Raw genomic sequence first — 25,506 nt, 5'->3', positions numbered from 1 at the left:
CAAGCAGAATAGTGAGTGCAGCTCTGGAGTATAATACAGGATGTAACTCAGGATCAGTAATGTAATGTATGCACACAGTGACTGCACAAGCAGAATAGTGAGTGCAGCTCTGGAGTATAATACAGGATGTAACTCAGGATCAGTAATGTAATGTATGTACACAGTGACTGCACAAGCAGAATAGTGAGTGCAGCTCTGGAGTATAATACAGGATGTAACTCAGGATCAGTAATGTAATGTATGCACACAGTGACTGCACAAGCAGAATAGTGAGTGCAGCTCTGGAGTATAATACAGGATATAACTCAGGATCAGTAATGTAATGTATGCACACAGTGACTGCACAAGCAGAATAGTGAGTGCAGCTCTGGAGTATAATACAGGATGTAACTCAGGATCAGTAATGTAATGTATGTACACAGTGACTGCACAAGCAGAATAGTGAGTGCAGCTCTGGAGTATAATACAGGATGTAACTCAGGATCAGTAATGTAATGTATGTACACAGTGACTGCACAAGCAGAATAGTGAGTGCAGCTCTGGAATATAAACCAGTTATTTTATTTAGGTTTCAAAATATTTTAAACAATAAACAGTGGATATCAATATACATGTAACAATTCACATATCTTGTAGTAATACAATCAAAGCCACCCCCCCCCCCCCCCCCAATACTCCTTATGCCAGGTATACTTGAGAGTCTTAGCAATCATATCACCGCCATCCAGGCGGACCATATTTTTTCGAAAGTGCTTTCACCATGCCTTCGCCTGTAAATGCTTTCCTCTAAATGCATTACCGTACGTACCGTACGTGTCTGAGCAATAAATTCCCTCCTAGTGGGGGGTTCCGAATCCTTCCATTTTCGTGCTATTAGTTTGCGTGCCACATACAGCAACCTCGCTATTGCCACTTTGTAATGTTCTGAGACAGCAGCTCTGGAATATAATACAGGATGTAACTCAGGATCAGTAATGTAATGTATGTACACAGTGACTGCACCAACAGAATAGTGAGTGCAGCTCTGGGGTATAATACAGGATGTAACTCAGGATCAGTAATGTAATGTATGTACACAGTGACTGCACCAACAGAATAGGGAGTGCAGCTCTGGGGTATAATACAGGATGTAACTCAGGATCAGTAATGTAATGTATGTACAATGACTGCACCAGCAGAATAGTGAGCGCAGCTCTGGAATATAATACAGGATGTAACTCAGGATCAGTAATGTAATGTATATACACAGTGACTGCACCAGCAGAATAGTGAGTGCAGCTCTGGAATATAATACAGGATGTAACTCAGGATCAGTAATGTAATGTATGTACACAGTGACTGCACCAACAGAATAGTGAGTGCAGCTCTGGAGTATAATACAGGATGTAACTCAGGATCAGTAATGTAATGTATGTACACAGTGACTGCACCAGCAGAATAGAGAGTGCAGCTCTGGAGTATAATACAGGATGTAACTCAGGATCAGTAATGTAATGTATGTACAATGACTGCACCAGCAGAATAGTGAGTGCAGCTCTGGAATATAATACAGGATGTAACTCAGGATCAGTAATGTAATGTATGTACACAGTGACTGCACCAGCAGAATAGTGATTGCAGCTTTGGCCTGCTTCACACATTCGTTTTTTCACTTCAGTCAAAATCTGCCATATTTGTAAAAAAACGGATCCGCCAAAAAAGGTGAGGATCCGTTTTTTCCCCCCCATAGACTTACATTATTGGCGGATCTTGACTGACAGTCGTCCGTCCCACCCGTTTTTTTGCGGATACGCCAAGATTTTAGCGGCTCCCGGGCGGTCTCTCTCTCTCTTCCGTCAAAGCAGCGGTCCGATGCCACACGTTGCTGTCAATCCGCCGACGGGTCCGTTTTCCGCCATTTTAGCGGATTACAACTGACAGCAAAAACTGATGTGTGAAACAGGCCTTTGGAGTAAGGTGATGTATGTACATATTAATCCTATGATACATACTAACAAGCTGCAGGGTGCGGGGAATGCATGTGGAGCTGTGGCTTTCCTCCCGGTAGTGCATGGGTCCTGCAGACATTACATTATTCAGGCTTCGTGTTCTGTGTAACAGGCGGTAGATCTGATATCAGTGGATATTATACATATATGACAGGCTATTGCTACAAATACCTGGTTAATTCCAGCTCCGGGCACTTTCCAATCCTTCCCATTCATACCCCGTCATCAGATATTAGCAGCTGAGGCCGTTCTGATGGCCCTGGAGAGGATTCTTGATTCATCGGTCTGACATCAGCCGTTCACAATGATGGAAAAGTTATTAAACTTGAATAACCCATGTGGTAAGTGGTACATGGAGGCGCAGCCTCGGCAGCCGCAGGAGCAGATCCGCAGCTTCTGAAGTTATATCCACAAGCCCCAAGAACAGGGCAGGAAAAAGATAAAATAAGTAATAAGCCGCGCTCCTCATCTGTCAGATATGATGGATGCTGCCGGCCATTCTGCTCATTTTAATCTCACTCTGTCCATCTTATATTAACTTCCTCCCACTAAACTTATTTCCTGAGCGCTGACGATTCTTGCCCGACAGCACGTTAACTCTGCCATATTAACAGGATGGGGGCCGCAAAGGCTTAAAGAGCAACACGCTTTATGACCTGCTGCAAAACAGATGAAGCACTGATCATTGATGGTGACGGATTACTTTGTATCTCATGTTATCTAACTATTAATAGTCAGATTGAATAGATCCTGCGTATAAGTCTGTCCATCCTGTGCCTCCTGGTTCATGAATGATACCGGCACTTCCACAGCCAGCAGTAATGGATGCGGATCCGTACACTGTGCAGGGACTCGGGACCGGATTGGTTAGTCCTCTTTCACACTTCCGTTTTTTACAATCAGTCACAATCCGCCAGGTTTTGAAAAAAAGCGGATCCTCAATTTTTTTTTTGAGGATCCGTTTTTTTCCCCATTGACTTGCATTAATGGCGGATTGAAAAAGTTGCTGTCCGTCACCATCCTCAAAAATTTCAAAACGGAGCTTGTAACGTTTTTTTCTGTGGCGGATCCTGCAAACACTGACTCTCTCTCTCTCTCTCCTTCCCGGCCAGCGATTCCTTTAAATTTCTTCATTTTCAGGATCCGTCTGAAAACGGATCCTGTGCCATCCGTTCACATCAGTTGAGAACGGATCCGCTTGTCCGCCTTTTTGGCGGATTATAACTGATGCAAAAAACTGAAGTGTGAAAGAGGCCTTTATCCCTGCAGCCATATGCTCAGCATCGGGGTTGCTACGATTGTATCCTCTGTAGATGAAACATGTCAGCAAAAAGCTCTTTATTAAAAGTTTGCTACAGTGTCTCTGCGCCGGTAACATGTCCCAACCTACAGGGGATTCTCTACTTGTACCAAACCCTCAGCTGTGAGCAATATTTGGAAGCATTTCTGTCCTGATTCTGGCTCGAAATCTACTAGTGCATGGGATTTAGCGGGATCAGCGGGAGACGGCGACATTTCCATTGCAAAGCGGAATGATTTTCCATGTAAATTATATTTGCGGTTAAATGTTAACGAGTCACATGAATGTCGCTGCAAAACGACAAATTGCTACACAGCGTTAATTAAGTTCTTTGGTGCTTAATAAAAATGCATTAATTGGAGTTGAAATTGGAATCTGAAACAACAGGAATGAATCTCGCTGCGCCACAAAAAGAAAACACATTTCAGCTCTTATAAAAGGCAACGAAAAGCGTCTGATACCGAGGAGCAAGGTCACAGCGTTCTGTGATTCCGGGAGCAATGACTGACGGCGGGAGAAGCGGATGAGAAATAACTGCACAATCCTCCGACCTGTGCAGATCTCTGGGGCTCAGGACGGGAGACCCGGAGGGCAAAATATACCAATCCCCAAGGTCAAGATGGCAGAAAACCGCAAGCATCTACAATCACCATCACAGCGAGACGAGTCACCGAGCTAAATGCCCAGAATTCTGCTCCCATCTGCCCCAATCCACTGTGTATGTGCGAGCACCGAATCTGGAGGAGGAAAAGTGGCCAACGTGTCCGGCAGCAAATGTATCACACAGGGCAGCGCGGCCCTCCGATTACTGCCACTGTATATACATGTGTACAGATCGGACCCCAGCAATACCTACTGCCCCCCGCAGACAAAATCAGCTTCCAATACAGCAACCTTCAAACCAGCCATGAACGACAGACAGGTCCCCTAGAGATGTCCTGATCTCCCACCCTCAGCCCACTGCAGATGTGGTACGGATCAGAACAGCGGAGAAGGGTCCGCTCAGCAGATATCCGGCCACTGAGCAGGAACAAGGACAAATCTACTCATTGACATCACACAGGAGAGTAAACCGGCCCCTAATAAATGGGAAACTGCTCTGTCCAAGGTGCTGAACTGCGTCTTACAATGCACACAATAAGGAGAGAGGTTCTCGGTCGCAGCGAGCCAATCACAGGACCCTCCCAGAGCCACTCACAGGACCCCCCCAGAGCCAATCACAGGACCCCCCCAGAGCCAATCACAGGACCCTCATAGCCGAACACAGGACTCCCCAGAGCCACTCACAGGACCCCCCCAGAGCCAATCACAGGACCCCCCCCAGAGCCAATCATTGAGGTGCGGGATCGTCAATTGCCATAATGGATGGAAACACAAGGCATATCGGGCCCATTGTTCAGCTATGGGCCCTATGATTACTTCTTTCATCTATGACTGTTTTATTTTCTAACCATTTCCAGACAAAACCCCCTCCTAGACTAGACCTGCTCACACAGCTGAAAACTTGGCACAGTGTATCAGTGCAGAATTAGGGTGGGCTTGCCTGCGTCACCGTCATGCTCTTCTATTATGGCAGGACCAGACTCACATACACCACTGTCCCTTGACATCACATGGAGACCTCGGGGGTCTCCTGTATTGTGGGTCTTGGCAGCTAAGCCCCCTGAATGCTCTCCCACTCGGCGCTAATCTCTTCGCCAGATGCAACTTCTAATGCTGCAATTGATTTGGTGTCAGGATTTTCTCAGAAAGTCATCTAGAAGGAAGGTAAATGGGAGGAGAAGGCACCGACCATCACAAGAGTGGCCATCAGCACGTCTTAATTACAGCATCACAACTCCGGCATGAAATCATTGCGTCGCTGCACCGCCGGCATACTAATGTGATTCATCCGCGAGCGACAGCGATTCTGACACTAACACCTGATTAACAGCAGCACAGAGGGTTTCAGGAAAGGAAACTTACAGACAGGGCTAAGATGGCTTCACACATTAGGATATGGTTGGCCACACCAGCTAATTTCAGAGGGGCTCACTGACCATCTGGACGATATTTGATGTTCCACAGACATCATGGGACAGAAGGGTCGGGCATATAAATGTGAACATGCCTGATCCCCATTGAGAACATCGGAGGTCAGAAAGAAGAGACGATTTCTAGAGATGTGGATTGAGCAGGTTTCCAGCAGCGCAGAGCATTTCAGGAGTGCACTTACTGTATGTTATGGCACGTTCACATTGTGTGGGGAACACATCCATCAGAACTCACATCCCGGAAGATAAATGTGGCCTCCATCCTCTCCTCTGTTTATTGTCTGTAGGATATTCTGGTGCTACTACTCTCATCCACCCCCAGACCTAGGACACCCGAAGTCCAGGTGTGTAGACGAGGAGCGAATCAGTGGCAGCAGCTCGGCCGCACAGCTGAGCACTGCGTCCATTAGCACAGAGACCCTATAATATCTATACATTCTTCTGGTATAGAGAAGGTTAACATGGAGTCAGACTAGTGACTGCTGCGCCTCAGTGGGCTCCTGCGCCATGTCACCCGCCGCCGCTCACCCATCGCCTCATTACCGCGTGCCAACACCATCAATATAGAGGTGTAAGAATAATCCCAGCATCTGCTCCTCTCTGCGGCCTGGGTGCAGCTCATCTGATGTGTTGGCAGCGCTACCTGTGTGGGAGGAAGGACGGATTTGTGTAACCTTCAGATCCTGGTGAGGCCGCATCCTTCTCCTTCCCGGTGTCATTCACTCGTGGTGTGTGAAATCGGCTACAGAGGCAACACAAGTTACACAACCATCCACCCCCCAATAGTCCTCACCGGGTGACCGTGGCACCTAGCCTCTTACATCAGAATTCTGGGAGGTCACAGAGTCCGATCAGGATCGCAGACCACCACAGATCACTATGATCACTACAGATGGGCGAGTAGCATCGTTGCTCGGGTGGTCTCCGAGTATTATGGCATGCTCTCGGAGACTTAGTTTTCGTCATCTCAGCTGCATGATTTGCGACTTGTAGACAGGCTGAATACATGTGGGAATTCCCTAACAAACAGGCATTCCACACATGTATTCAAGCTGTCGAACAGTCGCAAATCATGCAGATGAAACAACGGAAAACTAAATCTCCGAGCACGCCAAAACACTCGGAGACCACCCGAGCATGCTCGGGAAAACCCTAGCAACGAGTATACTCGCTCATCACCACTACAGATCACTATGATCACCACAGATCACTACAATCAGCGCACAAAGGAAAGAGGAAATGATGTCGCTGGAGCAGCCAATCAGATCAACTCTATTGGCCTCTTCCGTATGATTGGTTGTTGTGGAAGCAAAGTTTCACCATCACAATTACTAATCAAATCAACGATCTTGGCCCAAAACAACCAACCACATAAGACGCAAAGAGGTGTCCTGACTTTTCCCCCAAATGACAGATGTAGAATAAAAGATGGACTAGGTGATTACAGCTCGACATGCCCAATCACTCTGTTCTCACAGAAGAAGGACAGAGAAGTCTAGAGGAGGAGGAGGACAGAGGAGTCTGGAGAAGAGGAGTCAGAGGAGGACAGGGGTGTCAGGAGGAGAAGGAGGACAGAGGAGCCTGATGGAGGACAGAGGAGTCTGGAGGAGAAGGACAGAGGAGGACAGAGATGTCAGGAGGAGGAGGACAGAGGAGGATATAGAAGTCTGGTGGAGGACAGAGGAGCCTGGAGGAGGAGGAGGACAGAGGAGCCTGGAGGAGGAGGAGGACAGAGGAGCCTGGAGGAGGAGGAGGACAGAGGAGCCTGGAGGAGAGGACAGAGAAGCCTGAAGAAGGAGGACAGAGGAGTCAGGACAATGTGGGCAGAGGAGTCTGGGGGGGGGGGGGGAGGGGGTAGAGAAATCTCTGACACTTATCCATTGTATTTGGCCATCTTACTTCTCGGCCATGAAGATGTCGCAGCTCTCGGCTTGTAGTGTAACGTATTCTGGTTGCAGCAGAAACATTATCATTACTTCTCAATGTGAAACCCAATGTAACCATACGATTACAGGAGATATAGGCTCCGCCCTTCTGACTGACAATCGGCTGAGATCTCACAGACTTCGCAGCGCCTCCTCCTGTCCCACAAGTGTCACTACCATCTGTGAGAAGTAACCAGTGTGATCTACAGATCTGGGGCAGGGAAAACTGTAAGTGTAAAGCCTTGAGTGGCTCCGGAGTGGCAGTGTGCACAGTGCTGATAATGCCTCTGTTTTAATTAGCGAGGAGCAGCGAACATACAAGCCCTCGGCTACAATTGATTGTCTATGAAGAACCCTGCGCAGAGCAGTTTATTCTGAGAGCGTTATCGACCTCCGGACGGAGTTATGATGGATACTCACACATGACGTTGAGGAACACATTGTCTGACGCTAGCACCACTTTCTCCCGTGTCGCCCGGTCATATATCCCAACATGACACTCGTAGGGTCCGTTGTCTGATATCCGCACCTCGGGGAGCCTGGAGAAGACGAGACGGAGAGCGGTTAATTATATCAGCCGAGCGGAACAATCTTACGTACATATAACGGTCACAGTCAGAACCCAATAAACATAAAGGATTCGCTTTTATCGGAATTACATTGGCCACAATAATGGAGTGAGCGCTACAGAGACTTTATGGGCTGTGACAATGGCTGTTTTATCGCCTGGTGGCCTCCTGCACTCAAAAACTTTCTCTGAAGAGTCAGAGATGAAGAAAGGACAAGGAAAAGATCACCATCACTGCAACGGTTAGAAACTCCGGCTCCATTCCTGCCCACGCCACCGGAATAATGAATCCGCCAATTAAGGGCAACCTTGACAAGAACAGGCTTAACATTGGGTAAACATATCATTACTCTGAGTAAGAGCGCTGTGACGTGCGCTTTCCTGACACTGCAAGAAATATTAGACTTCTATGCCTTCAACGTGTTATTTTCTCCAGCGCCATTAGTGCCGCCATCTGGGAGGGTGTAATTGGGGGTTTCTGGCGCAGTCTGGCACCTGAGCCGCTGGTCCACTTCGAGATTACACTGGTGTAAGATGTTAACGACATATTAAGTAACAAGCTACGAGAGGCTTTATATCATCAGCGGGAGCAGGTGGCTACAGAGTATCAGCCGGGTCACTCATGGAACAGGTGAAGCCCCCATTCTGCTACAGAAAAGTGATGAGCGAGGAGGAGATACAGAGAAACAGGCACTAGATGTGCAGGGATGACAGTCACTGCACCTCCTGTGTGTATCCTAAGCATTTCACGTCTCTAGTTACAGTGGACTACAACTCTCAGCAGCACCTTCTCCCGAGACCTCGCCTACTACAGAAGAGAGGAGGCGAAATATTAAATTGCTGACGACCTGAGGCCACACGAGTGCAGGGGTCTATAGGGCGATTAATTGACACAAGAGACATCACCTCCTTATGAAGAGGCAGAAAACATCCTGATAATGAATAAGTGCGCGGCACAGACAGAATCTTTAACATTTGCTCCTGGTCTGGTTTACGATCTCACAACACTGAAATATATTCTGTTATATTTTATTCAGAATGTGACATTAATAATTCATCGTGCCCTTTATACTGGAGATATTCAGGGGTCCTTATTCTGGAAGTCACTAGAAAATCCACCTGTGAAGGCGACTCAGCTAGTGATCAATCTTCATACAGAGTAACAGGCACTAGATGTGCAGGGATGACAGTCAGTCCTGATACAGAGTAACAGGCACTAGATGTGCAGGGATGACAGTCAGTCCTGATACAGAGTAACAGGCACTAGATGTGCAGGGATGACAGTCAGTCCTGATACAGAGTAACAGGCACTAGATGTGCAGGGATGACAGTCAGTCCTGATACAGAGTAACAGGCACTAGATGTGCAGGGATGACAGTCAGTCCTGATACAGAGTAACAGGCACTAGATGTGCAGGGATTACAGGCACTCCAGATACAAAGTAACAGGCACTAGATGTGCAGGGATGACAGACAGTTCAGCTACAAAGTAACAGGCACTAGATGTGCAGGGATGACAGACAGTCCTGATAAAGAGTAACAGGCACTAGATGTGCAGGGATGACAGGCACTCCAGATACAAAGTAACAGGCACTAGATGTGCAGGGATGACAGGCACTCCAGATACAAAGTAACAGGCACTAGATGTGCAGGGATGACAGGCACTCCAGATACAAAGTAACAGGCACTAGATGTGCAGGGATGACAGGCACTCCAGATACAAAGTAAGAGGCACTAGATGTGCAGGGATGACAGGCACTCCAGATACAAAGTAACAGGCACTAGATGTGCAGGGATGATCATGGCAGTCACTCCTGATACATAGTAACAGGCACTAAATGTGCAGGAATAACAGTCACTCCAGATACAGAGTAATAGGCACTAGATGTGCAGGTATGGCAGTCACACCAGATACATACAGTTAGGTCCATATATATTTGGACAGAGACAACATTTTTCTAATTTTGGTTCTAGACATTACCACAATGAATTTTAAACAAAACAATTCAGATGCAGTTGAAGTTCAGACTTTCAGCTTTCATTTGAGGGTATCCACATTAAAATTGGATGAAGGGTTTAGGAGTTTCAGCTCCTTAACATGTGCCACTCTGTTTTTAAAGGGACCAAAAGTAATTGGACAATTGACTCCAAGGCTATTTCATGGACAGGTGTGGGCAATCCCTTCGTTATGTCATTCTCAATTAAGCAGATAAAAGGCCTGGAGTTGATTTGAGGTGTGGTGCTTGCATTTGGAAGGTTTTGCTGTGAAGGAAACATGCGGTCAAAGGAGCTCTCCATGCAGGTGAAACAAGCCATCCTTAAGCTGCAAAAACAGAAAAAACCCATCCGAGAAATTGCTACAACATTAGGAGTGGCAAAATCTACAGTTTGGTACATCCTGATAAAGAAAGCAAGCACTGGTGAACTCATCAATGCAAAAAGACCTGGGCGCCCACGGAAGACAACAGTGGTGGATGATCACAGAATAATCTCCATGGTGAAGAGAAACCCCTTCACATCAGCCAACCAAGTGAACAACACTCTCCAGGAGGTAGGCGTATCAATATCCAAATCTACCATAAAGAGAAGACTGCATGAAAGTAAATACAGAGGGTTCACTGCACGGTGCAAGCCACTCATAAGCATCAAGAATAAAAAGGCTAGACTGGACTTTGCTAAAAAACATCTAAAAAAGCCAGCACAGTTCTGGAAGAACATTCTTTGGACAGATGAAACCAAGATCAACCTCTACCAGAATGATGGAAAGAGAAAAGTATGGCGAAGGCGTGGTACAGCTCATGATCCAAAGCATACCACATCATCTGTAAAAGACGGTGGGGGCAGTGTGATGGCTTGGGCATGCATGGCTGCCAGTGGCACTGGGTCACTAGTGTTTATTGATGATGTGACACAAGACAGAAGCAGCCGAATGAATTCTGAGGTATTCAGAGCCATACTGTGTGCTCAGATCCAGCCAAATGCAGCCAAACTGACTGGTCGTCGTTTCATACTACAGATGGACAATGACCCAAAACATAAAGCCAAAGCAACCCAGGAGTTTATTAAAGCAAAGAAGTGGAATATTCTTGAATGGCCAAGTCAGTCACCTGATCTCAACCCAATTGATCATGCATTCCACTTGTTAAAGACTAAACTTCAGACAGAAAGGCCCACAAACAAACAGCAACTGAAAACCACCGCAGTGAAGGCCTGGCAGAGCATCAAAAAGGAGGAAACACAGCGTCTGGTGATGTCCATGAGTTCAAGACTTCAGGCAGTCATTGCCAACAAAGGGTTTTCCACCAAGTACTAGAAATGAACATTTTATTTACAATTATTCAATCTGCCCAATTACTTTTGGTCCCTTTAAAAACAGGGTGGCACATGTTAAGGAGCTGAAACTCCTAAACCCTTCATCCAATTTTAATGTGGATACCTTCAAATGAAAGCTGAAAGTCTGAAATTCAACTGCATCTGAATTGTTTTGTTTAAAATTCATTGTGGTGATGTCTAGAACCAAAATTAGAAAAATGTTGTCTCTGTCCAAATATATAAGGACCTAACTGTAGTAACAAGCATTTGATGTGCAGGGATGACAGTCAGTCCTGATACAGAGTAACAGGCAATAGTTATGCAGAAATCACAGTCACACCAGATACAGAGTAATAGGCACTAGATGTGCAGGGATGACAGCCAGTTGTGATACAGAGTAACAGGGACTAGATGTGCAGGGATGACAGTCAGTCCTGATACATAGTAACAGGCACTAAATGTGCAGGAATCACAGTCACTCCAGATACAGAGTAATAGGCACTAGATGTGCAGGTATGGCAGTCACACCAGATACATAGTAACAAGCACTTGATGTGCAGGGATGACAGTCAGTCCTGATACAGAGTAACAGGCAATAATTGTGCAGAAAGCACAGTCACACCAGATACAGAGTAGCAGGCACTAGATGTGCAGGGATGACAGGCACACCAGATACAGAGTAACAGGCACTAGATGTGCTGGGATGACAGGCACTCCAGATACATAATAACAGGCACTACTAGGTACTAGATAAGTATCGATGGCAGTCTCTTGTGATATAGTGACAAATACTAGACAAGGAGGAAAGACGCGCTTCTACTGATATAAAGTGACTAGAAGTGCATAAATGACAATCTCCTCCGATACAGATCCTAGATGGGCAGGACACACAGTAACAAAAACGAGATGTTGAAAATTAGCAATATCTCAAGATACACCTTGACACAGATACACCTCTACATAACTAAGTGCATCTGTCATTCAGAATGCTAGGAAAGCTGACAACCCGGGTGAGAGCGGTAATGGTGGCCATGATGGTTGTCGCCCAGTTGTAAGAACTTAGCATGAGAATGACTCCAGGACTTGTATTTATTGGGGTTTATGGGGGTCAGTGATGGATGCTTTATATACACAGTGTGACTGCGGGTCCGGGGTGGTCTCTATGACCTGTGCGCCGGCGTTTCCTGATGAAGTTGTGATCACGTCTCACAGGCGCCGTCAGCTCTGTAAAGTGGATTAAGAACACAGGTGGCACATTCACTTCAGGAATTGAGAAGCATCGATCAGGGGCGGCCGAGCAGTCAGCGGCCAGGACTCAGATAAGAGCAGCTCAGGACGGACCGACTCTCAGCAGCAATATGGTGGAATCAATACACTATTAATAACCTCACAGGACGAGCAGATTGCCGCCTAATGCAGTTTAGTTGCTGGAGTTTACCAACACTGACAGATCCTCAGAAGGGAAAGTAATTGTGTGTACGGAGCTGACATGGCGATCAGAGGGCCAACGGGAGATAATGGAAGTATTAAATCCCACGCACCCTTCCCCCAGACTAATCCCACTCCACTGGCAAAGGATGCTTACAACAAACTCAATAAGGGCTAGACCCCGAGAACATCCCAAAAACTAATCTACAGCCACAGATTGTAATAATCCCAGAACAAGAACGTAACATGTTCTAATAACAATATTATGTAACAGCAAAATGGAAGAACAGAACATGTCACAACCCGAGGTGACCCCTGAATGGGCATGTGTTATCGGAAAGTTACGCACGGTTACGTCAAGCCTTTATGTTAAAAATATAGTTATATTTTATATTACGACCGGTATTAAAAAAAATCATAGTAATCTTATAGTTTTCACACTGTCCCCTGGGATATTTTAAACTCGTACGTCCTGTCCTTTAAAGAAGCGTTTTCAGCAGTCTCATTATCACCAGAGGCAGGATTACTATGGCAGGTAAAAGATTATATACAGCTGACAACACAGGATCTACCAATCACAACTTCACAGCTCACCTCCTCCCCCTCCCTTCTGCACACACTCAATCAAAAGATAGGTCAGTCTATTGCTGCTAATGTATGCCCTGAAATAAGATATGAGCCGAAAACAGCCTCAGGGGCCAGGGTGAAAACTACAATTGTTACATGGGAAAAAAAAAAAACTTTTGCAAAAAATATATTTAACACGAAAACCTGATTGAAACAATTAGGGTATGTGCACACGTTGCGGATTTAGACGCGCTTCCGCAGCGATTTTGGAAGCGCAGAATTGCATCAAATCCGCAGTGTAGTGTACAGCCAATGCTAGTCAACGGGAAATTCAGAATTGGTGTGTACATGCTGCGGAAAAATCCGCACAGATTTGCAGCGGTTTTTTTTCCGCAGCATGTCAATTCTTTTTGCGGATCTGCAGCGCTTCTGCACCCATTGAGTCAGGCACATCCGCAGCAAAACCGCAGGTGTAAAAAGATTTGCAGATTTGCTGTGGATGTGGGTGCTAGAAACACTGCAGATCGGGAGGAGGGAAGTGTGTGGACGGTGTACTATGTGTGTGCAGGGGTCTGTGTGTATGTGTGTGTGCCGATGCCTGCATGAATTTGTGTCTGTGTGCGGGGGTCTGCAGGGCTGTGTATGTGTGTGGGCGTGCGGGTCTGTGTGAAGGTAGGCATCGTCCGATGGGACTACTAGTCCCATCCGGCTATGTCTGCTACAGTGATACCATTAGCTAATGATGGGACAGTAGCAGCCTCATTATCCGGCTAATGTGTTGAATAAAAAAAAAAAAAAAAACCACACACAACATACACACTGTAGGGTAGCGCTTATTGATAGTGTTGGGGGACACTCACATGACAGCAGATTAATAGGGTCAGGCAGTCCCTAAACACACTGGACCTCTCTGTCCAGTGACCGTGGGCGACCGCACGCCAAACAGTTCATTAATGTTGATAGAACAACACAAGCGCCAACAGTTACAGTATATCCCCATGTCGGGGGTCACCTCGCAGGAGCTCCTACTCCAGATGTCGACTCTTTGGTAGCCCTCTATCTCAGGTAAGCTGCCGAACTGGAATCACCATCCCGGACAATGCCTTGCTCACCAGGCCACCTGACAGTCCAGATCCACAGACGGACAGTAGCTCCCCCAATGCAGTGCGGTCACTGACTCTGCAAACACACGTGGCCTGTCTGTGTGCTATTCAGGACGTCCGTCCCCACTTTGGAACCGTCCAACACACAGGCCTCATCGGGTGCTATTCAGCGATCCAACCCTCCTCCCAGGGTCTCCCAACACACCGGCCACCAGGTCCAGGGCCTCAACGGGTGCTATTCAGGACATCCGTCCCCTCCTGAGACCGTCCAACACTCACGCCTCACCAGGTCCAAGTTTGCAGCACGTGCTCCAGGGATCCGATTCTTCTCCCAGAATCTCCCAACACTGACCCTCCAGGACCTTGCACCCTGAACCATTCAGGTACACACTCTCTCCCCATGTGACCAGACCTCAGGCACATTATATGGTACATAACCACACCCACAGGTGAGGTATGGATCACATGGTCATGACCTCACTACAGGTCCTATTCCACACACATATTGGCTTTACATTGGGCGTTCAGACACATGCCCCTGGGTGGGTTTGTAGGTGACTGGTGCCACCCATCTCACCAAGTCACCTGGAAGCTTCCCTGATACACAGTAACAAACCCTCATCAATACCTCTTCTGATTAATACACGTTCCAGCTTCCATCACAAGGCACCCACCCTTGTGATACATATCGGCCATTTACAATCCTGCCGCTCACTATTTCCCCATCACAATAAAGGAAACGCTTGCATGCATGTCCTGGGAAGCCCATACAGTGCCCCCTAGCTGTCACAGGGGTCACTGCATCACAACACATAAAGTACACATACTCACCAAACAGCTAATCCCCGACACCCTTGATCACCTGAAAAAAAAATAAAATAAACCAACAGTATACTCCCAGTTCCGATGTAATCCCTTTAATAACGAGTGTCCCACGACGATCTCCTGTGGAGAGCTGTCACATCAGCAGATGCGACCGCTCTCCAGGGGCTCTGGTGTACAGTGATGGAGATAATCCTCCGCACTGTATCACTCCGCCACCGACAGATCACCTGAGTTCATCCTGTCACTTAGGGTATGTGCACACGCTGCGGATTCCGCTGCGATTCCGCAGCGGTTTTGGCCGCTGCGGACCCGCAGCAGTTTTAGCTGCGGTGTACAGTACCATTCAAATGAATGGTAAAAAAAAACCGCTGTGTAGACGTTGCGGAAAAATCCGCACGGATTTGCTGCGGTTTTGAAACCGCAGAAAGAATTGACATGTCAATTCTTTCTGTGGAATCCGCAGCGGGTTCCTATCTCCACCATTGTGGAGATGGTGAATCCGCAGGACCAAACCGCAGGCAAAACCGCAGATAATTCGCAGGTCTTTTGACCTGCGGTTTATCTGCGGTTTTTGCAAAATCCGTGCGGATTAATCCGCAGCGGATTCCGCAGCGTCTGCACACACCCTTACGGCACCGCTGCATGAGAAAATTCTCACACAGCAGTGGTGCCGTAAAGTGAGAGCCTGAACCTCCGATGATATACTGCGGGAGGGTTATCTCCAGTCAGTGTGTCGTCGAAGGCCCTGTAGAGTGGTCACAATATCCATGGGGACAATATCCATGGCCCCTTTCTAGGCTATGAATATCAGCCGCAGCTGTCTGCATGGCCTTTCTTGCTATTAATTATAGGGGGAGCCCACGTCATTTTTTTTTCCAATTATTTTTTAAATTAAACAGATATTGCGTTAGTCCGGGGTCACACTTGCGAGAAACTTGCACGAGTCTCGCACCTCAATACCCGGCACTGCCGCCGACACACACGGGACCGGAGTGTGCGGCTGCATGTATTTCTATGCAGCTGAACACTCCGGTCCGAGTGCCGGAGGCAGTGCCGGGTATTGAGGTGCAAGACTCACATGAGTTTCTCGCAAGTGTGACCCCGGACTAATGCAGATTTTTTCTATCTATATATATATATCTACCTACAGATAGATAGATAGATGGATAGATATATCTATAGACAGATATATCAATAGATAGATGGATAGATTTATCTATAGATAGATGGATAGAAATATCTATAGATATCTATCCATCTATCTATTGATATATCTATCTATCGATACATCTATCTAAGAAAGAAAGATAGAAAGAAATGACATCACAATTCTTTTCTTTTGTTAAATAATAGTTCTTTATTTAGCTTACAAATCCGCATGAATAAAACGCATGAATATCCGCATCAAAGACACATAAAATCCGCACGGATTTTTTTGCTGCGTTTTCTGCGAAGAGATGCAGATTCTGTGCAAAAAACTCCACAGGCAAATCTGCAACGTGTGCACATACCCTTAAGGCCTGTGAACTCGTTGCAGAATTTTGTTGTTTTTTTGTTAGTCTTATTCTGTGCAAAGTTTACATAAAACCTAAAGGGTTTCCTGATGCAGAAAACTGCATGAGATACCTGAAGTCTCGTGCACACGTGGCTTACCTTTGCCGTGCAGATTTGGAGCAGATATAAATCTGCAGCGTGTCAATACTTTCAGCGTTTTTGGTGCAGATTTCACTCATATTATTAAGTGGGGAAAAATCTGCAGCAAATACTGAATGTGTGCACAGACCCCAAGTCACTCTCTGATTACACATTCCCCTTAAGGAGTAGAGATTTTTTCCACATTCTCTTTTTTATTTTTATTCCTGATTTTCAAGAGCCATGACTTTTTTTTTCATTTTTCTCTTGTTCACCTTGACACATCAGTATGAACACTTGGTGTCCACAAGGATTTTATTATTTCTTTTTTCATCATGTCTTATAATTTTACCATATAAATAAAATGATAATACAGGTGAAACGGAAAACATGGGCGGTTTCACCTCTGGGATTAGGTTTGGTTTTATGGCATTTACTGTGTGATGAACACGCCATGGTCAGTGCGATTACAGTTATACCAGGTTTATATGTTTATGGAGATTTTTTTTGTTAATTTTTATTGCTATTAAGTTTTAAAAACCTTTCTAAAAAAAATAGTTTGTGTCAATGGGAATATTTGACTCGTCATAAATACAAAGTGAAAGCTACACAGTGACATCACTACACAGATACAGATCGTTACACAGTGACATCACTACATAGATACAGATCATTACACAGTGACATCACTACATAGATGCAGATCGTTACACAATGACATCACTACATACAGATCGTTACACAGTGACATCACTACATAGATACAGATCATTACACAGTGACATCACTACATAGATGCAGATCATTACACAGTGACATCACTACATAGATGCAGATCGTTACACAATGACATCACTACATACAGATCATTACACAGTGACATCTCTACATAGATACAGATCGTTACACTGTGACATCACTATATAGATGCAGATCGTTACACAGTGACATCACTACATAGATACAGATCGTTACACTGTGACATCACTATATAGATGCAGATCGTTACACAGTGACATCACTACATAGATACAGATCGTTACACTGTGACATCACTACACAGATACAGATTGTTACATAGTGACATCACTACATAGATGTTGTAGATTGTAGAACAGCAGAAGGCTAGGATGGGCTACAGTATAAAGACAAGCAGCTTAGTGAGAAGGCAAGAACTGTTGGCGCAATTATTATAAAACAGAAGAAACACAAGATGACTGTCAATCTTCCTCAGTCTGGGGCTCCATGCAACTTCTCGCCTTGTGGGGTAAGGACGATTCTGAGAAAGGGCTGGAATCAGCCCAGAACTACACGGGAGAACCTGGTCAAATGACCTGAAGAGAGCTGGGACAACAGTTTCAAACACTACCTTTAGTACAACACTACTCTGTCATGGATTAAAATCCTGAAGGGCATGCAAGGTCCCCCTGCTCACACCAGCACATGTCCAGGCCCGTTTGAAGTTCACCAATGACCATCTTGATGATCTAGAGGAGGCATGGGAGAAGGTCGTGGGGTCAGATGAAACGAAAATAGAACATTTTGGTATCAACTCTACTCGCCATGTTTTGAGGAAGAAGAAGGATGAGTACAACCACAAGAACACCGTCCCAACCGTGAAGCATGGTTGGGAAAACAGGATTGTGAAGACATGGGGGTCAGTAGTGCTCTAGTCTGCTAGCCAAAACCGCACGGACCAGGGCACATACCACTGAAAGCTTGCTCTCCTGTTACGGTGGGCATAACGCTACACTACAATGTCAACTTAAAAATCAATATTATAGGCTTATATGTACAAAAGTCTGTTTTTTCTTGACCAACCAATAAAAAACAAATTCTAAAGTCAACATACAGATAACAGTCTATTCCTACTGGCTTACTGAAAATAGACGTCTGGTTAATTAAGATACAATGCTGTGTCATCACAATCATACTTTGGGGGTGCTTCTCTGCAAAGGGGACAGGACGACAACACCGTAAGGAAGGGAGGATGGATGGGGTCATGTATCACGAGATTGTGGCCAACAACCTCCTTCCCTCAGTAAGAGCATTGGAGATGGGTCGTGGCTGGGTCTTCCAGCATGACAATGACCCGAAACACACAGCCAGGGCAACTAAGGAGAGGCTCTGTAAGAAGCATTTCAAGGCCTGGAGTGGCCTAGCCAGTCTCCAGACCTGAACCCAACAGAAAATCTTTGGAGGAAGCTGAATCTCAATGTTGCCCAGCGACAGGCCCAAAACCTGAAAGATCTGGAGAAGATCTGTATGGAGGAGGGGGCCAAAATCCCTGCTGCAGTGTGTGCAAATATGGTCAAGAACTACAGGAAGCGTCTGACCTCTGTAACTGCAAACAAAGGTTTCAGGACCAAATATTAAGATCTGTTTTATATTGTATCAAATATTTATTTCATTCTTTCTAGGGGGGAAAACTCGGCAGCATATCAAATACTTACTTTCCCCGCTGTGGATGCAGATCATTACATACAGTACGTTGCAAAAGATTGAGATGATGCTAAAGGGGTATAAAGCTGTCATCATCAGGGGGCACTTTTTAAAAATGTAAGGTGCAAGACACGCAGGTCTGTGTCAAACACGTTTCTTTACGCCATGTTTCCATCTGCGTCCTTTGTATTTTGCTGCCTTCGGCGGAGGTGTCCAAACCTTTCAGCGGAACATTAAATGCAGACGGTTACGTAGCGACATCAATGCATAGACAGTAGACATGGGACCACTAATCGCCCCTTCCCCCCACAGACTCGGCAGTTTTGCCCTTTCTGCACATATTGAGTTGGGATTTCATCTATTCCCTGTAATTAGTTTCGTGCATTACTCCATCACAATAAACAGTACTCAGCCCCTCATGTGCGCGGGTCTCGGGGGTCTCCTTGGACGGGTGCACTCTCTTTTGATGACACTACAGGCTGATGTTGGGAGCACAGACTGTTTTCGGGCAGATTTGGCTTCTGCCGCTTCTCCATGGGTGACCATTGAAGCAGAATCATGCAGCCTGACAACGGGGCACCGCATGATCGGGGCGGCTGAGGGGCAGTCGACAGTTTTGTTTTTATTTTTTCTGACAAAAAGATGCTACTGAGCAAAACAAATAATAGTCATTCTCCTCTTGGCCCCGCACTCCTGACTGAAAGGCCAGCACCGTCTGCCAGATCTGAGCGGCCCAGCGACTCCCTGCCAGCCGCAGTCTGCCAGTCAATATGTGACGCAATGTAGCGAGCCCCTCCGACCGTCGGTGGCCGCCAGTGACAGACTGCACCAATACGGCATCTGGTAACGCACAGCGTGGCACATTTATCACTAAACACTTGGAAAAATGGCGCGCATCTAATTAAAAAAATGGGTCACATCATTTGCCCCATTTTTTTAACACACGTTCCTTTTGCTTTCATTTGGTAAATGTCACCCACCGTATCCAGCGGAATCTATTAATGTCATCTCTGTGGGGGATGGGCAGTCGCTCCCTATTAATCAGCTGCGTGCGGTGAAAATAGGCGGAATATTTACCGGAGAGCAGAGAAAATAAAGGCAGCGAGTGACACGAAAATTGATACTTATCCCAAACATGTGTCAGCCGTCTCCCGTCCTGACAGCTCCTACTGATGGCACGAATGTCCACAGACGCACCGAAGAGCTGCATTTAAGGAAAACACAACATGGAGAAAAAAAGCAAATATTTCTCCAGCGCGGTGCGAGGACGATCCGGGAACACAATGCAGTCACGGCTCATTACACTTTACGTGGGCTTCATTAGAACAGCTATGTATTTATATGTAATATTACCTACACAGAACTGCGGGGGCCGAGGCGGGGGACACAGGCGGTGAGCGCACGGCTCATCCATGATAGCAGCACAAGACGGCGATGAAGGGAAGTGGCGGAGTAATGAAAGGCAATCTGAGAACGGAAGAATACTGGCAAAGAAAGCTCATCTCTTTACTGGTAGTATTTTGGCCAATCAGAAAATGCTGAGCCATATAACCCCACCCCCAAGGAGCATCCATTGCTGTCAATGAGGAGAATGATGTTGCATTTTCTCACTATTAATTTGGACCTAATACAGGCACCATATACCACATAAGATGCCACATTTCAAAAAGCACAAAATACATTGCAGTTTTCTTTATGTCTATACACACATATACACACAGTGGATGTGAAAAGTCTACAAGCCCCTATTAATATGTCAGGTTTTAATCATGTAAAAAGTCCTACAAGGAAGAAATGTTTCAGAACTTTTTCTACTTTTTAAGTCACCCATAATCTGTACAAATCCATTGAGAAACTGACTGGCAATCTTTGCCGGCTCCTACTTGCAGCAGCTCCACAACTGTCAGACTGCGGGGGGGAATTTCCTGCGTACAGCGTCCTCTTCAAGGTCACCACAGATTGTGTCTTGGGTTCAGGTCTAGGCTTGGCCGCTTCAGAACTTCTTCCATCTTCTTCTGATGAAGCCATTCTTTTGATGACTTGGGGGTCACGTAGGGTGAAATTTCTCCTCATCTTCAGCTTTTTAGCAGAAGCTGGAAAATTTTGATGTGAAATTGATTGATATTTGGACTGTTTATAATTCCCTCTGACTTGGCTAAAGCCCGAGTTAAATATGCTGTAAACCACCCTAAAGTACAATGCTGCCTCCACCATGACTCACTGTGGGGATGATGTTTTTGCCTTATTGAATTGAGGCCAAAAAGTCCAATTTGGTCTCATCAGATATAAAACGTTACTCACAAGCTTTTGGTAAACTTGATGTAGGTTTTGGCAGAACACAGCCAGGCTTGGATGTTGTTCTTTGTATGACAATGCTTCTGCCTTGCCCCTCCACCGCACCCCACAGACTGGACGTATGAAAAATACAGTAGATTGTTGGAAAAAGTTCTGAAATGTTTTTTCTTGGTGGGATATTTTAATCAGGTGTATATATATATATATATATATATATATATATATATATATATATATATACACACACACACGCATTATATATATGCTAGTAGCCTCTGCAGATCCACGGAACTGCAAGTATCAAGGTGATTCCATGGCTGGATGCTTCCCCGCCGTCAGGAGGAGAGAAGACGCCAAAAACCTAATGTGCAAGCCGATTATTAATTGAGCGACGTTTTGGCAGGTGCCGGCGTATTCTAAGGGTCTCACAAAGGATTCGCAGACCATATGGCTTATTTACCCAGAGACATTCTATCACAGATCGGGAAAAAATAAAATAAAAATTATGGGAGTCATCAAGAAAGCAGAGAGAGATAGGATGGTGAAGTAATATAGTATATAATGCTGAATTATTACAGATCAGATTAGCAACTGATCAAAGGATTAAAACTGGGGTAGGGCTGACAACCTCTCACACAGGATACACAGGCAGGTTGCAGTAATAGATAAGGAGCTGGTGCTATAATATAAGGGGTGTGGCCTCAAGTCACTATATCAGTGAGGTCATCACCAGGGGGCAGGGCTGACAACCTGTCACACAGGGTATATAGCAGGTTGTCAGCCTCTTTAAGTCATTTCTATACACTGAAGTATTGGATCTTTCAGTTGACCACGAGGATAAAACCACGGATAAAGCTTTTCCCTCTCCCACAGACAGAACATGAACTTTGGACACAACGTTTTATATTCTGGATTAAGAATTAGAATTTCACAACCAGAGATGAAAGATTATTCAATCTGAACGGAATCAAATCACAACAGTCTACAAATCTGATCGGGAGATGGGATTCTAACCCCACCAATATCCAATGAAATGTGAAGGTGCAGATACGCAAGTGAAGAGACGTCTAACGTTACACTCCCAATACTGACATTATTATGGAAACATCTTGTCTCCTCCTCCATTCACCTCCAGAGCTGCAGTCACTATTCTGCTGTTACATCACATCTTATCCTCCAGTCACCTCTAGAGCTGCAGTCACTATTCTGCGGTTACATCGTGTCTCACCCTCTAGAGCTGCAGTCACTATTCTGCTGTTACATTGTGTCTTATCCTCCAGTCACCTCCAGAGCTGCAGTCACTATTCTGCTGTTACATTGTGTCTTATCCTCCAGTCACCTCCAGAGCTGCAGTCACTATTCTGCTGTTACATTAGGTCTCATCCTCCAGAGCTGCAGCCACTATTCTGCTGTTACATCAGGTCTCATCCTCCAGAGCTGCACTCACTATTCTGCTGTTAAATAGTCTTATCCTCCAGTCACCTCCAGAGCTGCAGTCACTATTCTGCTGTTCCATCAGGTCTCATCCTCCAGAGCTGCACTCACTATTCTGCTGTTACATTGTGTCTTAGCCTCCAGTTACCTCCAGAGCTGCAGTCACTATTCTGCTGTTACATTGTGTGTTATCCTCCAGTCACCTCCAGAGCTGCAGTCAAAATTCTGCTGTTACATTATGTCTTATCCTTCAGTCACCTCCAGAGCTGCAGTCACTACTCTGCTGTTACATCTTGTCATATTCTCCATTCACCTCCAGAGCTCCACTCACTATTCTGCTGTTACATCAGGTTTGATCCTCCAGTCACCTCCAGAGTTGCGGTCACTATTCTGCTGTTACATCAGGTCTCATCCTCCAGTCACTTCCAGAGCTGCAGCAATCCTATGTTGGGATCAATGAGGATACATGTTCTTTGCACTGATACAATGTAGCACAGTAGAAGGGCAGAGGATTTTGCAGACTAGATACACACTGACTGACTTTAGTTCTCAGTCACTGACAGCAAGAAGATAATGAGAAATGTTGAGGACCTGAAATCCAGAATCACAGACTGTGGCCCCCATGTCATTGGCTGGGGCCGATACCCACCATGTACCCACATCATCATTATACACTGTCACAGACCCCACAGATCAGGGTACGTTATGCCTCTGAATATTAGAAAAGTCTCAGAGCTACAAAGTGTTAACTCACAACCTGAGGGGAGGCAGACCTACGTGGAGAGCACCCCCGAGGGTCCACGCCATGGGGAGGAAATCTACGATTGATGTGATGAGATATCAAGAGAGCTCATCCAGGGGCCCATCACTAACAGGGCCCATCACTAACAGGGCCCACTATGATCTGCCAGGCACAGCTGTGCTGCAGACACAGAGGACGCACAGCCGTCCCCGGACCATATGTGAGAATTGTCTCCCGGGCAGGTTTCATGACGTCCGGATGAAACTTCTTTTTATAGAGCTGATATCACTGCATAATTCAGTCATGTGAGGATGAGAGGAATGGAAAGAGACAGCAAAAGGGATACGGAGGAGGGGGCCGCATCACATGGGAGATGGGATGTATCCGCTCCTACTGAGACTGTGGGCACCAGGGGGCGGAACTTCAATACGGCAAAAATAGGAAACAAAGTTACCCTGATACTATATAAAGTATGGAAAAAAAAAAGAACAAATACAGTCGGTACGGAAAGTATTCAGACCCCTTCAAATTTTTCACTCTTTGTTTCATTGCAGCCATTTGGTAAATTCCAAAAAGTTCATTTTTTCCTCATTAATGTACACTCTGCACCCCATCTTGACTGAAAAAACAGAAATGTAGAAATGTTTGCAAATTTATTAAAAAAGAAAAACTGAAATATCACATGGTAATAAGTATTCAGACCCTATGCTCCAGTTACGAACTGGTGCTGAAAGCACACAGGCCCACACTGTTCCTGTCCCCAAGCACTAGATGGGATATATTACTAACTAGCTGAAGAGCCCGGCATTGCCTGGGCATAGAGCCATGTATCTATCCCTATCCTGTGTGATACTGACTGCTGAGCCGTGTACCTAATCCTATCATGTGTGTTACTGACTGCTCAGCCGTGTATCTAATCCTATCCTGTGTGATACTGTGTGCTGAGCTGTGTATCTAATCCTATCCTGTGTGATACTGACTGCTGAGCCGTGTATCTAATCCTATCCTGTGTGATGCTGTCTGCTGAGCCGTGTATCTAATCCTATCCTGTGTGATACTGTCTGCTGAGCCGTGTATCTATTCCTTTCCTGTGTGATACTGTCTGCTGAGCCGTGTATCTAATCCTATCCTGTGTGATACTGTCTGCTGAGCCGTGTATCTAATCCTATCCTGTGTGATACTGTCTGCTGAGCCGTGTATCTATTCCTATCCTGTGTGATACTGTCTGCTGAGCCATGTATCTAATCCTATCCTGTGTGATACTGTCTGCTGAGCCGTGTACCTATTCCTATCCTGTGTGATACTGACTGCTGAGCCGTGTAGCTAATCCTATTCTGTGTGATACTGTCTGCTGAGCCGTGTATCTAATCCTATCCTGTGTGATACCGTCTGCTGAGGCGTGTATCTATTCCTATCCTGTGTGATACTGACTGCTGAACCGTGTACCTAATCCTATCATGTGTGTTACTGACTGCTCAGCCGTGTATCTAATTCTATCCTGTGTGATACTGACTGCTGAGCCGTGTATCTAATCCTATTCTGTGTGATACTGTCTGCTGAGCTGTGTATCTAATCCTATCCTGTGTGATACCGTCTGCTGAGCCGTGTATCTATTCCTATCCTGTGTGATACCGACTGCTGAGCTGTGTATCTAATCCTATCCTGTGTGATACTGACTGCTGAGCTGTGTATCTAATCCTATCCTGTGTGATACTGACTGGTAAACCGTGTATCTAATCCTATCCTGTGTGATACCGGGCTCCCCATGCAGTCTGTGTCAGAGGGTGGTCTGTGTTGGCACGGTAATAAATTGTGTTATTTCCAGCTTTACAGAAGGACGATAACACCATAGAAATGATAAGAATAATAGGCCTCAGTTACCACAACTGTCTACAAAGAAAACTGTTGCTGAT

General features: G+C 45.7%; 1 protein-coding gene across 4 annotated transcripts in view; it reads right to left on the bottom strand.

Moving 5' to 3' along the window:
- Positions 1–25,506, bottom strand: part of IGSF21 (immunoglobin superfamily member 21) — a 549,248-nt gene that overhangs the window by 168,883 nt on the left and 354,859 nt on the right. For 3 of the 4 annotated variants that reach the window (XM_073570290.1, XM_073570289.1, XM_073570291.1), the window contains exon 4: positions 7,667–7,785. In XM_073570290.1, coding sequence (XP_073426391.1) covers positions 7,667–7,785 — 119 coding nt within the window. Of the gene's footprint in view, positions 1–7,666; positions 7,786–14,509; positions 14,660–25,506 lie in introns of those variants that run through there. The other variant, XM_073570292.1, reaches the window with a different exon arrangement.

This window comes from Dendrobates tinctorius, unplaced genomic scaffold, assembly GCF_039654945.1.
Source record: "Dendrobates tinctorius isolate UK_male_01 unplaced genomic scaffold, ASM3965494v1 ptg000028l, whole genome shotgun sequence".
In the NCBI taxonomy this organism is placed as follows: Eukaryota; Metazoa; Chordata; class Amphibia; order Anura; family Dendrobatidae; genus Dendrobates; species Dendrobates tinctorius.
Note: the sequence above shows the minus strand (reverse complement) of the source record. Positions and strands in the feature narration are given on the sequence as shown.